Source organism: Callorhinus ursinus, unplaced genomic scaffold (assembly GCF_003265705.2).
Source record: "Callorhinus ursinus isolate GAN/ISIS: 27379988/994484 unplaced genomic scaffold, GSC_fseal_2.0 scaffold58, whole genome shotgun sequence".
Classification (NCBI taxonomy): domain Eukaryota; kingdom Metazoa; phylum Chordata; class Mammalia; order Carnivora; family Otariidae; genus Callorhinus; species Callorhinus ursinus.
Window position 1 is genome coordinate 388,601 of NW_027397120.1, and position 12,607 is coordinate 401,207.

Here is a 12,607-nt window from a genome sequence, read left to right on the forward strand (position 1 = left end):
GGCCCAGAGGCCGCTCCTGCCTGCCCTCCAGGGTCCCCTGCAGGGTCCCCTGCAGGGCAGGCCCGTGGGCGCCCTTGTGAAGAACGTTGGTGGAAGAAGTCGGACGGCTCTGGCCACCCGCCCCCCCAGGGACCCAGCGGGCTGGGCTGGGAGTGGGGGTGGGGGTCAGCAAGGCCTGAGGAGCGGAACGGAAGGGGGATGGGGAGGCCGCGAGGGGCGGCAGACGGACGCCTGGGCCGGGGATCCGGCGAGGGACGCGAGGCCCCGCAAGACGCTGCGGGGGGCTGTGCCGGCTGTCGCCCCCGCCCCCGGGCAGCACGCGCGAGCCGCGGTCGTCGTCGGCGCGCCCAGCCCTTCGGGGCGCCCGGGGGGCCCTCCCCATCGCGCGGCCGAGCCCCCGCTCCTGCCCCGCCCCTTCCGCCGAGGCCACGCCCCTCCGCTCCAGGCCGCGGGATCATGGTGGTGCTGAAGGGCGTCCCGGCGCTCCTGTCCCCTGAGCTGCTCTACGCCCTGGCACGGATGGGGCACGGAGACGAGATCGGTGAGGGGCGGGGGCAGGGCCCCCGCCACCCCAGGCCCCGCAGGGGTCCTGGCCCAGGTTGTGCTCCCGTCCGGGAGGCGACAGCTCCCCAAGCCCGGGAGGAGCCGGGTCCTGGCCTGGAGGCATTGCTTTGGCCGCCCCGTCCCACTTCCCAGTAGGGCACCCGCCAGCCCCACATTCTTTAGGAAACAGGCCCGGCTGGTGGCCCGAGCCCCTGCCCAGACCTTGGTCGCCCCCAGTTGGTCACGAGGACGGTGGCCCTTGGTCCGGGCGGGGCTGCGTCGGCAGGTGCGTCGGCAGGTCCGGCCCCTCCCCCAGCCCGGCTTTCTGGGGGCCCCGGGGCCAAGTTCCCAGCTCCGGCCTCAGGCCCAGTGTGCCCCTTATTCTCCAGAACCCCTCCCAGGCGGCCCACGAGGGGCCACACCGCTTTCTTTGGGGCGGTTTGTCTTTTCCTGGAGCCATGGACCTGGGGCGGGGGCTGCGCAGCCGGACGCCGGAGCGGGCTGGGGGCGGCAGCACCCCTAAGGGGTGGAGGCGGGGGGGGGGGGGGGTGGGGGTTCTAAGCTCCTCCCTCGTAGCCCCTGCAGGTCCTCCTGCACTTGGAAACTTCCTCTCCCCGCCCCCACCTCTGACGAGAGGAGTCGACGGGTCGGGGAGGGCAGTGGGCATGACCTGACGTCGGACAGGTGACCCACCCGGTGGGAAGGCGGGCTGTGCAGACCCGCGGACCCACCGGGGGATGTCTAACCGGGTTGGATGGCTGTTCAGTTTTTGCAGACGTGAACTTCCCCACCTCCTCCATATGCAGGTGTGGCCCAGAGGAGATCCGCGCTGACGGTGAGCGGGCCAACTCCGGCAGAGTGGGGTTAGGGTGCGTACACCGTGGCCCCAGCTCTGGGCTCGCCAAAGTGCTGCCGCCCTGCCCCCATCCCCACTTATTCCCCAGCACCCCCCAGTGACCCAGGAAATCCCAATGGCAGGACCGGCAGAGACCCTTTTCCACCCCAAGGCCCCAGAGGTGACCCTGGGCCTCCTGCTCTATCTCAGATACCTCTCAGTAACTTCTTGCCAGTGGGGAAACTGAGGCCAGATGCCTTGTTGGCTGGCTGAGCGCTGGTGCACCCCTGCCCCCCACAGCCCAGGTCCGTGTTCAGCTTTTACTCTGCTGTAGAATCCCCAGTACTGGTGACCTGACCTCACAGGCTCCAGGTGCCCCCATGCTCTGTCTCTGAGACCCTCTGACCCTCAGGGGTGGGCCGCAGGCTTGGCTGGGAGGGGCCTGGAGTCAGGTCCCCAAGGTGATGGTAGTAGCCGAGTTAGTACCAAGAGTAAGGGGGTGGGGGGTGTGAGGACACCAGCGTCCCCCTGTCCTGCCCTGCCTGGGCTGGCAGTGGGCTCAGACTGGGCCTGACTGTCTCCCCGCCCTTAGCAATGCTCAGAGAGGACACAACTCTTTCTGCGAAACTGAGGCACAAAGATGTGAAATGTAGGGTAAAGCAGCCCCTCTGGACAGAGCGGGCCAGTGGTCTGAGGCCTGTCCAGTGGGCTGCTGGCTCCAGGCCCAGTGGCCTTGTCTTCCACCCTCTGCTGAGGGAGATGAGCCAGCCATGCCTCGGTTTACACTGTGGGCCAGATGACCAACATGCTCTCCTTCCCAAGGAGAACGGGACGAGGTGGGCCATGGGGAAGGCCAGAATGCTGGAAGATAAGGAGCGGCCAGGCTTCCGAGTGACCCGCACGCCCTGCGAGTTAGTGGAAACAAGCAGTTAGGGGTCAGAGCCCCCACGCAGACAAATCTAACCACAGAGAAAAGCAGAGAAAAAGGCGGAAGAAAATGCACCCGGGATAGCAGGATTTCCCACCAGCCGGCAAAAAGATCACAGCCAGTTCTTTCTTGTCACCAGCTCTGTATGTCCCCGTTTTGTACGACCAGGACTTTAACCGTGAGAAACCAGCTTTACAGGAGAGCAGGGATCTTGGAGACCAGTGGGCAGGTTTGGGGACAGCCTGGGGCAGAACAGCCTCTTCCCAGAAACCCCTGTTCTCACCACAGGATAAAGGTGGCAACCCAGGGGTCGTCTGGGAGAGCTGGGGTCAGGGAGGTGGCCCAGGTGCCCCTCTGGTGGATGAGTGTTTGAGGTCACCACCAATAACCTGTGTAGTGCAACTAGACTGAAGGGCAGGGCGAGCCCAGAGCCAGGATGGTCACAGGTGCCATGGCAGGGAGAGGCCAGCGTGACCCCAGTAAGTGTCAGCAGGCAGGCAGCAGGGGCCTGCATCCCCGGCTGTCCTGGGCCCAACACCATCCCTGCTGGCCGGCTTCGTGAGGCCAGGGCAGAAGGCCCAGAGGGCAGGCGGCACTGCCGGTGGCCGGGTGGCGGAGGGCTGCAGGCTGAGGCTGGCCCTCCACCCTAGGCCTGGGCATCCCACTGCTCCTGGAGGCCGTTCTGAAGGTGCTGCCCCTGGACACCTACGTGGAGAGCCCGGTGAGTGCCTGTCGCCACACTGCCCCTCCCTGCTCTGGTCCTTGGCTTCTTCTTTGTCAGACCTCGGAGGACCCATCTGCCTTGAAGGGTGGGGGGAGGACATGTGTCCCCAAAGAGCCCTGAGCCTGATCAGAGGACCCCTAAACTGTCACCCAGTGTGGGGGCTGGAAGTGCCCCCGGCAGCTGGACGGATAGAGCACAAGCTGACCCCCTCTGTTCCTAGGCTGCTGTCATGGAGCTGGTGCCCAGTGACAGGAGAACAGGCCTTCAGACTCCAGTGTGGAGGAGCTACCAGTCCATCCTATTTGAGGCTGGCTGCACGGTGAGGCTGCAGCCCCCACCAGGAAAGCACTCAAGGACCCCCTGCACCTCCTTGGAGGCCCAGGGAGGAGTAAAAGACGGGCCCCGAATCCACCCTACAGTTGTGGCTCACTTGCTCACCCTCCACAAAAGAGTGACCCTGGGGCTGTGGCTGTCCCCTGTCCCCAGCCTCCCACCTCTCAGGTCAGGGACCCTGTCGTGGCCTGTGGCCCCTCACCCACCCCAGCTTGTGTGAGTGGAGCCAGGGGCAAGTGGGGCACCCCTGGCCCCTGTCTTGTGGTCAGAGGCCGGGCCTCATGCCGCGTGTCACCCCCACATTGTGAGGGGATGAACCTGTCCCCCCCAGGACCTCCCACTGGCACGTCTTGGGCAGGACCCACCTGAGGAAAGGCTGCCTGGGACTCCTCTCCTGGGCAGGGGCCCTCCTGCCTTCAGGCCAACTCCAGGAGACACAAGGGCCCCAGGCAGCTGGCCACCACAGCCCCCCATGTCCCTGCCTGTCCAGTCCTCACAGCTTAGAGGCTGAGCATCCTTGGGACCTCAGCCAGGAGAGCCAGAGACATGAAGCTCAGAGCGGCTATGTCTCCTCATGCCCCTGGCACCTGCTTGGGCCCTGAGGGTTTCTGAGCAAGGCCCCTCAACCATGACATTTTGCCTTCCAGAGCACCCTGGCGAAGATAGAGAGGTTTGAGTTTTATGCGCGGGCCAAAAAGGCTTTTGCTGTTGTAGCAACTGGGTGAGTTCTGGCTGAGTTCACGGGGTCCTGCAGGGTCCTGCTGGTCAGGGTAGGTTCGGCCAGGTCTGGCTGGGTCTGGGTCATATGAGGCACTTCCCCTACCCTCTGCTCAGCCCCTGCCCCAAATGAGGCTAGAGGCCCCACTGGGAAGAGGATTGTCAAGGGATTTGCCTGAGGACTGGTCCCTGGACTTGTCTAGTGGATGGGGTGAAAGTGCATGGGATGGGGGGCAGAGCAGGGATCCCAGTTTGGTGCTCAGCTCAGCTCCTTATGCAGGGAGACGGCCCTCTATGGAAACCTCATCCTCAAGAAGGGGGTGCTGGCCCCTGAGGCACTGTTCTAGGCCTGGCGAAGACCACTGGGCCCAGAGAGGAATCTGGATCTCTGAGCCAGACAACGGACGAACCGGCCCTGCCCTGCTCAGCCCAGACTGCACCCAGCTGAGGACCCCAGGGGCCAGGCCAGTCCTGGGAGGTGGGGGGAGGGGCTGCTGACTGGGGCTGGGACTCAGCCAATTTACGACAACGGTGTGAAGTGTGGTGACTCGTCAGTGTTCAGTCCAGGGGTCTCAACAACAGCCCCGTCCTCACAAAGACTTGTTTGGTGCCGAACACAAGGGAGGCCATTGGCTCCTCAGAGCGCCTCCCCCTCCCCGCCACGCATCCTCAGGTGGGAAGGAAGGCCTCCCTCCTGCTCCCTCTCTCCAGTGGTTGAGTGCCTGCTGAACACACAGGGCCCGAGCCGCCCTGGGAAATGGGGGTGAGGCGGGAAGAGGCGAGGGGACTCCCCGTGCCCAGCACAGGCCCAGCCTGCCTGGAGGCAGCGTGTGGGAGGGGGGCTATGGTGGCTTCTGGCACGAGGCTGGGGCGGGGGCTCAGGGTGCTCAGGGTGGGAGTATCCTGCCACCACTGCTCTGGGCCCCAGGGTCTCCCTAAACCCTTGCCCTCCCCGCCAGGCCTCCCTCTAGCCACGTGGGTGCAGAAGCTGGTATGAACGGGGGCTCCTGGGCCCTAGGTCCCTCGGAGCCTGGGGAAGGCTCCCCTGCTGGGGACCGGCGCTGGTGTCCCAGATGCCAAGGAGAACCTGGAGGGCAGGCAGGCCCACTGGGCTGGAGGTCTGGGGCTCAGCCTAGGGAAGGGACCCTGCCTGGGCCCAGTCACTGCCAGGACTTAACCTCAGACCCCTGATCCCACGGCCACTGCTAGCCACACAAAGGCCTTTCTTTAAACAGCTTTATTGAGACTTAGCTGACATACAATAAACTGTACACATTTAAAGTGGACAGTTAAATGCCTTTGGATGTTGTCTACACTGGAGAGCCTCTTGCCTCCTCCAGCATCCCCTGCTCACGAGGCTCACACACCTCAATGGCCCACTCCCAAATCCTAGCGGCACTGCTGCTCCAGGAGCTCTCAGCCACATGGCTGCACCCTTGGGTTGGAGGAAATGCCCACGGGGAATCCTGGCTCCAGGGATGCCAGAGAGAGACTGGGCCACAAACCACCCTGGGCTGTCCTGGGCCATGGCCACCACTGACCTTGGATCTGAGCTCGGCGCTGGGCCCCCATTGCCCGTACCCAAATTGCTCAGACGGGGGCGACCTGCAGGCCTACTAACCCTCACACGTGCTGTGCAGGATAGTCTGGGGCCTCCCTGTGCACTTGGCTCCTCTGGTCTGGGGCAAGAGCAAGTGCAAGGTGCACAGCGGTGAGTCTGGGACTCACCGTTACGGTCCTGCTGTCAGAGCAGGACCATGAACAGGTCACTATCCAGTCTGGGGTCCCTTCCTCAGTAACGTGGGGATGACAGTGCCCCTACTTGGTGGTACGGTGCCAGGCGGTGAGCACGTGAGCCGTCAGACAGAGCCTCAGGGCGTGGGCCACCATTCAAGTCCTCAGAGGGTACCCACGGGAGGACACAGAACTCTAGGGCACGTGAGGTCACCCTGGACAAGCCCACTGTCCCCAGAGCAGCCGGATGCATCCGAATCTGCCTGGTGCTTTATTCTGTCTTAAGCACTGGAGTGGCTCAGGCTGGGGACTGAGAGGCACTCAATGCTTCCCTCTTGATGCAGGGACATGATCGCCACACACAACCCCATTTGCATTTGCACACACAGTCTGCACACATTCAGTATGTGAAATAACTCCAGTGAGCTCATGCCCGCAGCCTGAGTCCTGCACCGCCCCCCACCTGAGCACCGGTGCACCTGTCCACCTGAGCACCCACCGACGGGCAGCCTCCTGCTGTCTTTTTAGGGCCCATCTGCGGGGAGCTGACTGGTCCCAACCACTGACCTCTGCCATGCCCCTAGCCCCATCCCAATGTACAAGGAGGAGGCCTAAGGGGAACAGATTATTCCAAGAGCAGGGGTGCTGGGTTGGGGGAGCTTTGGGGGCTCTCGATGTGTGGAGACAAGCCTGTGGCACCAGGAGGACACGGGCCTCCCTTCTCCCAGACAGAGCAGGCTAGGACCATGGTCATTGTTCCTGAAGACACATGTGGCTTCCGCCTCCGTGAGGTTTATTTTTCCAGTTGGGGAGGGGTCAGGGGCCCCAGGAACCCTCCCTGGGGTGGTAGATGTGGTCTTGATCCTCCTCTGGCCCTTGAAGCACCTGGCGGAGTGACAGCGCCCAGGACCAGAGCCCTGCCTCATCCTGGACCTCCTGGGCCTCCTCGGGCGGTGGGTGGTACAGGTCATCACGGTCCGGCTCAGGGTCCCACCTGGGGCTTGGAACATGGCCCAGGGTGTCCTCGGTTCCTGCCTGGGCCTTGGTGCCTAAGGACAAGGAGGTGGGATGGAGGTGTGGTTCCCCTCTGGAGGGAAGCCGACTCCATGGGGGCTCGCCTGCTGTGACCTTGTTCCACACCCCGCCAGGGGTGCTCACCTTGACCTTGTGGTTTCTCCCATGTGGCAGCCGCAGGCTTTGGTGCCACCAGCAGCCCCGTGAGCTGGTTGTCCTTTCTCAGAGTTTCCACCATTCGGGCGCCCCAGGCCCTGCGAGCACAGCTGGGTCAGTCAGGTCTACCTGTTCCAAAGGAGGCAGCCAGCCAGCCCGGCCAGTGAGGGTGCCCACCACCTTCTGAGCAGCCTGGGGGCCCTGGGCAGGAGACCTAGTGGGAAGTTGCTCCCCACCAGAGTCCTTGGTGGCTCAGTTCCATCACTCACGACCTGCCCCAGGGGCCCTGGGACAAGCAGCCCTGCCCACCCCCCCCCAAGAGCTATGGCCAGGCAACCTCCATGGAAGCAGGCCAGGCTTCCCCACCACATCCCTGAGCTGCAGGGGGCCCAGGAAGGTCAGAGCGTCCCTTGGGAGGCATCCTAAGGGTGTCCCCTGAGAAAACGTCCTGGCCCAGCCCTGGGTCGTGGAGACCCAGAGAACGTGGGCAGGAGCTCCCTCCTGTTCCGGAGGCCAGGACTGTGCAGGCTGGGGAGTGGCTCTCTGCCCTCTGGCCTGGCCCAGTGGCCCTGGGGGAGAAACCAGCAGGTGTTGCCTCATGTGAGTGCAGGGAATGGGGCATGGCTTAGGAGGACCTCTGTCTGGGGCCTCGGCCTTGTCCCCGAGGCTGCTAGGAGAGCTAGGGGATCATCCTGGAGCCCCCTGCCCCCAGGCTCTGGTAGGCCGCTGACAGATCCCGTGGGGCCCCATGCAGGCTGGAGCATTGCCCCCTCCCCGAAGCTGCTGTGCAGGGCTTCCCCGCCGTCCACAACGCCCTTAGCTTAGGGGGTTCCCAGAAGGGGCTACTGGGGGCACTCACTCCTCTGTGTCCCGCTCAGGGGCCCCGACGTGGCCTTTGGTCTTGATGAGGACCTGGAAGAGGGAGGTCACAGGTGTGGGGTCCAAGGTCAGAGGACACCTGCAGAGAGATGGCTCCAAGGTCCCCTGGACCACACTTGCTGACTCCACCCCACCCTCTGCGGACTGGACAGAAGCCATGTGGTTCCTGGAGAGACAGGACCACCCCTGAGGCTGCGTCTGCACCACCCCTCCCTGGCTGATGGCCTGAGGAAGGGGGGCCAGCTCCTCTGAGTCCAGCCCTCCGTGGAGCGAGTTGAGCACGGGGGAGTGAATGAAACGTGACCCCTGGGGAGCGACCAGCTGTCTGTTGCCAGGAAGGGGTGGGCTTTCCCCTTCACCTGGTCTCTCCCAGGTGTGCAAGTCTGAGTGGTCTTGGCCCAGGGCGGGGTCGGAGGGGAAGAGGGATGGGGAGACACGGCTGGCACCAGTTACCTGCACAGAGAGCATGCACAAGGACGGAGGATGTGCTCGGACTCAGTGCCAGTGAGTGTCATCAAGGGCCCCCTCCTCCACCTGGACCACCTGGGCGTCCGTGAGCCTCGCCCATCGGACCCCACACAGGGACCTGCTCCCCGTCATCCTGAGGGCCCCTCCCAGTGCCCACAAGGCCACCCGCCACACTTGGTGCCCTTCCTTCACATTCCTTGCCGGTGGGGCAGGGCTGGGCGGAGGAGCTCACACATACCTGGGGCAGGAAAGCCGAGCCTGCCTCCTCCAGCAGCAGAGCCGCCAGGCTGGTGACCAGGAGGAGCCTGAGGGGACCAGAGAGGAGAGCGAGAGGCTGGGCAGGTTTGCTCCTGCTCATCAACCTCCAGACGGGACACCAAGGGGGGCAGCCCAGTGTGGTTGGCGGTATGGGTCCCAGCCAGGGAGGCCTGGGGCCAGGTCCACTTCATTGTTTCTCCATCTCATAGACCAAGGACACACAGGCACAGAGATGTGGGACTGCCACAGGCCCACACGTGCTCTCAGGGCCCCTCAGACCAGGGGCCGCTGCCCCGCTGCACCCAACATTCTGGACAGATCGCTGCAAGCACGGGCCGCCAGGTGGATATGATGATCCGTGCCTTGCCTCCAGCTCCCAGCATCTGGGCTAGCAGCTGCACACAGATATGCACCCTCTTGGACACAGAGCAGTGAGGGCTAACAGCATCCTCGCCTGGGTGCTGATGGGCTAGGACCTGGGGCAAAGATCTCAGAGTGCTCTGTGTCCATGGCACCCTGAAGCTGTGCACGGTGGCTCCCTCGGCCAGACTGCACCTTGGCTCATCTCAGAGCTGTGGGTGGACTGTGGTGTCAGTGCCTGGGCACAAAGCCCCACAGGAGGCAGGCAGGATGGGTGCTCTTCCTGGACACAGTCAGCCTGACCCCTAGGGAGGCCAGGATGGCCAAGAGGGGAGAGGAGCCAAGGACCAAGCCCCAAGCAGGGAGTCTGCAAAGAAACACACGCAGGACAGGTGACCAATGGACCCAGCAGTAAAGGTCCTAGAAGCCTCATCCAAGACAGGAGAGGAGAGGGTGGGAGACTGACTGGTGCCTGGTGCCTGGTGTGTGTGTGTGTGTGTGTTGCACGGTGTGTGCAGGATGCATGTGTGCGTGCATGGTGTGTGGTGCATGTGGGCATGGTGCATATGGTGTGCATGGTGCATATGGTGTGCATGGGTGAGCATGTGTGTGTGTCTTGTTAAAAGACAAGACAACAGGCCCAAAATAGAATCGCTCACCCCAAGCCCCAGGTCACCAACCCAAACCCAGAAATGGATCCTTAAAGCAGTGAGGCGGGAACGCGTGGTCAGCCCTGGGTAGGTCATCTGCCTGACAGGCCCCTGCTGTCCCCTGAGGAAAGGTCACCCTGCAATGACCCACCCGCGTTTTGCTGTGGGAACTTCCTCGTCCCGCTCCCTTCTGCCTGTAATTCCTGTCTGCCGGATGGGATGCTGCCTGATTCTAATTGATTTTGCTCAAATAAACTCAAAATTTTAATATGCCTCCGTTTATCTTTTAACAGTCTGTGTGCTCACAGGGCTCTTCCTGGCGTTCTGGGGAAGGGTTCTTTCTGTGGCTGGCCAGCTGGCAGGCTGGGCAGGGCTGGGAGGGGCCAGGGAGCCCAGAGGGTCAGCAGGGGCCTCAGATCAAGGCTTCCTACAAGCTGCCCCACCCCCGTAGCCACAGATTCCAGTCCCACAAAGACCTTTGCCTCTTCTCTCCAAGTGGCTCAGCACTTTGGGGCGAGGGTTCCTGTGCACACCACGGGAGCCAAAGGGCCGGGGCATGCCCTGGACCTTGGGGCACTGGCCTGGTCTGGTTCAGCTGCCCTGCCTCTCCTGGGCACCGACTCGTAGACAGCGGCCGGCTCTCGTGCTGGCAGGGGTTGAACTGTGGACCTGTGCCTACGTGTCTGGACTCTACACGCACCACCACGCTGTCCAGCTAAGCCAGGGAAAGCACCTCCCACACCTCCCACATAGGACCTCTGCTGGGTCCAGAGAGTGGTGGGGAGCATGGGGCATCCTGGCTGTGGGCCCCCTGTAGGTCTCTTTCCAGGAAGACAGCTCTGGGTACCAAAATGTTCCCAAGACCCCCAAGCCACCCAGCGAGCCACCTCTCTACAGGAGGGGATGGCCTCTGGTTCACACCAGAGTTCTAAGGAGAAACCCCCAGAACAGGAGGGCAAGGGGAGGGCTCTGGCGTAGAGGAGGAGGAAAGGGGACCCCCATGGAATGAAGACAGTGTCTGGCCCCAGGGCCCAGCACACACCCCTGCTTCCAGGGTGATGTTCTCTCAGCGTAGCGTCTGACCCCTGCCCTCAGCCCCTGCCAGCCTCCAGCCTCCTCTTCTTGACCCAACCCTTTCTTTTGGGCCGTCACAAACCTGGTGCCTCTTCCCTCCCACGTGCAGGGGTGATGCTTTGCTGGGTCAAGGGACCCCAAGGGACAGGTGTGCTCTCTCTCTCGTGGGGATCCCAGGGGTGGCCCTCAAAGCTGGTGCCCAGACGCAGACACCAGATGGGCCACAATCGCTGGTAGCTCAGGAAGGAGACCTCTGGCAGCCCTGGGGACTGCAGCCAAACACTGGCGTGAGGACAGAGAGCCACCCCTTCCTCCCCACCAACTCCCTCCCCTGGAGCCAGCCTGAGCTGGGAAGGAGGTACCCCAGGGGCTGGGGGTGTCTGGCTTCAGGAGCATTGGGCATTACCTCCTCATGATGGGGTCCCCTTCTCAGCGTAGACGGTGCTCTCAGGGACCCGTAGTTCCAGATCCAAGCACACAGTGACTCAGACACCTGGCCCTGCTCTTCCCCACCCAGGTTCCTCGGGGTTTTATGGCCCCATGTGGGCGTACCTGGACAGAGGTCAGAGACCAGGGATCCCAACTACACTGATGACTGGTTCTACCCAGCTGGCTCTCCACCAGCTGTCACTCCCATGAGTGCCCCACCACCCACTTCAGGACGGACCTGATGCAGCGCCCCTCCCACTTCAGCCCCTAGGCTGGAATCTGCATGCCCCATGCGCATTCCTCCTGGCCACCCACCAGCAAAGTGTCCTGATGTTGCAGGCCAGAGCTTTGTGACCTGGGGGCATTGGACCCCAAACTGGGCTGACTGGTTGGCTGGAAGCTGGAAAACCGTCCCAGCAGCCCCCTGCCCTTTGGGCATTCTGGGCACAGGCCTCCTCCTGGATCTGGGTTTGCTCAAAGACACGTGCAAGAGTTGGGGCTTCCCACAAGTGAGAGTGAGGAGCCTTACAACCAACCGGGTCAGGGCTCTGGAACGCGACCCAGGGCACAGGCGCAACTGAGAAGTGGGTGCTCAAACAGGCGCTGAACCTTGTGTCAGAAGGGAGGGGCCAGCAGCCTCCTTATGGGCGGTGGGCACAGAGGCTCCACAGGGGGGTTTCAGGGAAGCAGCCCTAAAAGCTGCCTCAACGTATCTCTGTGCTCCCAGCCGTCGGCAGAGAGCAGAACCCCACTGCACGGCCTTGAGCAGTGTAGACCCAGGGGCAACCCACAGGAAGCCAGGTGTCAGAGAGCCAGGGAGGGGAAGGTACATGAGGTCAGGGCGTACATCACAAGGAAACAGTGTGCAGATCCAATCCAAGGAAACTGCTAAACAAATAACCATCACCCTCATCAGCAAATACCAGAATCCAAAGTGGCTGCAACATATAATCTAAGACATCTAGTTTGTTTGTTTGTTTGTTTGTTTTAAATGAAGAGATTTGATTTTTTGAGCAATTTTGGGTACAGAGAAAAATCTAGCAGAAAGTAGAGTCCCCATACACCCTCTCCAGCTCACCCTGTTTCCCCACCACTAGCCTCTGGCATTGGTATGACACACTTGTTCCTTTGATGAGATCATTATTTCTCAACCAAAAATTACAAGACAGACAAAGAAACAAGAAAAGTGTGACCAATATTCGGGGGAAAGCAGGTAATAGAAAGTTCTCTGAGTGGACCCAGATACTGGACTTAGCAGATAAGAGCTGAGTGGGAACCATCGTAAAGAATTAAAGAGAAGGGGTGATGAAATGTCTTAAGTAATTTCAATTAACAGAATTCTTAAAAGAATCAAATGGAAATTCTGGAATTTAAAAACGCAATAACTAAAATTTAAAAATTCACTAGAGGGTTTAGTAGAAGACACATTTAAGTATTTAATATCTTTAAGTTAGATGAGCTCTTATTTTTTTTAATATTTATTTATTTATTTGACAGAGAGACAG

At 61.7% G+C, this 12,607-nt stretch overlaps 2 protein-coding genes across 4 annotated transcripts; one reads left to right on the top strand and one right to left on the bottom strand.

Annotated features, from left to right (window-relative positions):
- The first annotated feature begins 429 nt into the window (after positions 1-429).
- Positions 430-9,867, top strand: FUOM (fucose mutarotase). Of its 3 annotated transcripts, XR_012375868.1 has the most exons (7): positions 430-541; positions 1,310-1,378; positions 2,957-3,027; positions 3,251-3,349; positions 4,011-4,084; positions 4,361-9,366; positions 9,400-9,867. XR_012375868.1 is itself a non-coding variant. In XM_025880205.2 (6 exons), exons 1-6 carry the CDS (start codon positions 457-459, stop codon positions 4,425-4,427), a joined length of 465 nt encoding a protein of 154 aa, XP_025735990.1. In that variant the 5' UTR covers positions 430-456; the 3' UTR covers positions 4,428-9,867. The 3 variants fall into 3 exon arrangements, 2 of the variants coding, with proteins under 2 accessions (XP_025735990.1, XP_025735991.1); XM_025880205.2 differs by having other exon boundaries at positions 4,361-9,867; XM_025880206.2 differs by lacking the exon at positions 1,310-1,378 and having other exon boundaries at positions 431-541; positions 4,361-9,867.
- Positions 6,568-11,225, bottom strand: PRAP1 (proline rich acidic protein 1). The gene is made up of 5 exons (XM_073884686.1): positions 11,080-11,225; positions 8,570-8,636; positions 7,844-7,896; positions 6,973-7,082; positions 6,568-6,863 (listed from the first exon to the last, which is right to left on the bottom strand). Exons 1-5 carry the CDS (start codon positions 11,085-11,087, stop codon positions 6,631-6,633), a joined length of 471 nt encoding a protein of 156 aa, XP_073740787.1. The 5' UTR covers positions 11,088-11,225; the 3' UTR covers positions 6,568-6,630.
- Between the last annotated feature and the right edge of the window lie 1,382 nt (positions 11,226-12,607).

Bases quoted from the DNA above. Each gene is read 5' to 3' on its own strand.
- PRAP1 (XM_073884686.1), bottom strand. The intron at 7,897-8,569 runs GTATGTGTGAGC...TCCCTCTTCCAG, and splicing joins GCTCGGCTTTCCTGCCCCAG to GTCCTCATCAAGACCAAAGG. The intron at 6,864-6,972 runs GTGAGCACCCCT...CCTTGTCCTTAG, and splicing joins GGAGAAACCACAAGGTCAAG to GCACCAAGGCCCAGGCAGGA.
- FUOM (XM_025880205.2), top strand. From the start codon at position 457: ATGGTGGTGCTGAAGGGCGTCCCGGCGCTCCTGTCCCCTGAGCTGCTC. The intron at 1,379-2,956 runs GTGAGCGGGCCA...CCTCCACCCTAG, and splicing joins AGAGGAGATCCGCGCTGACG to GCCTGGGCATCCCACTGCTC. The intron at 3,350-4,010 runs GTGAGGCTGCAG...TTTGCCTTCCAG, and splicing joins TATTTGAGGCTGGCTGCACG to AGCACCCTGGCGAAGATAGA.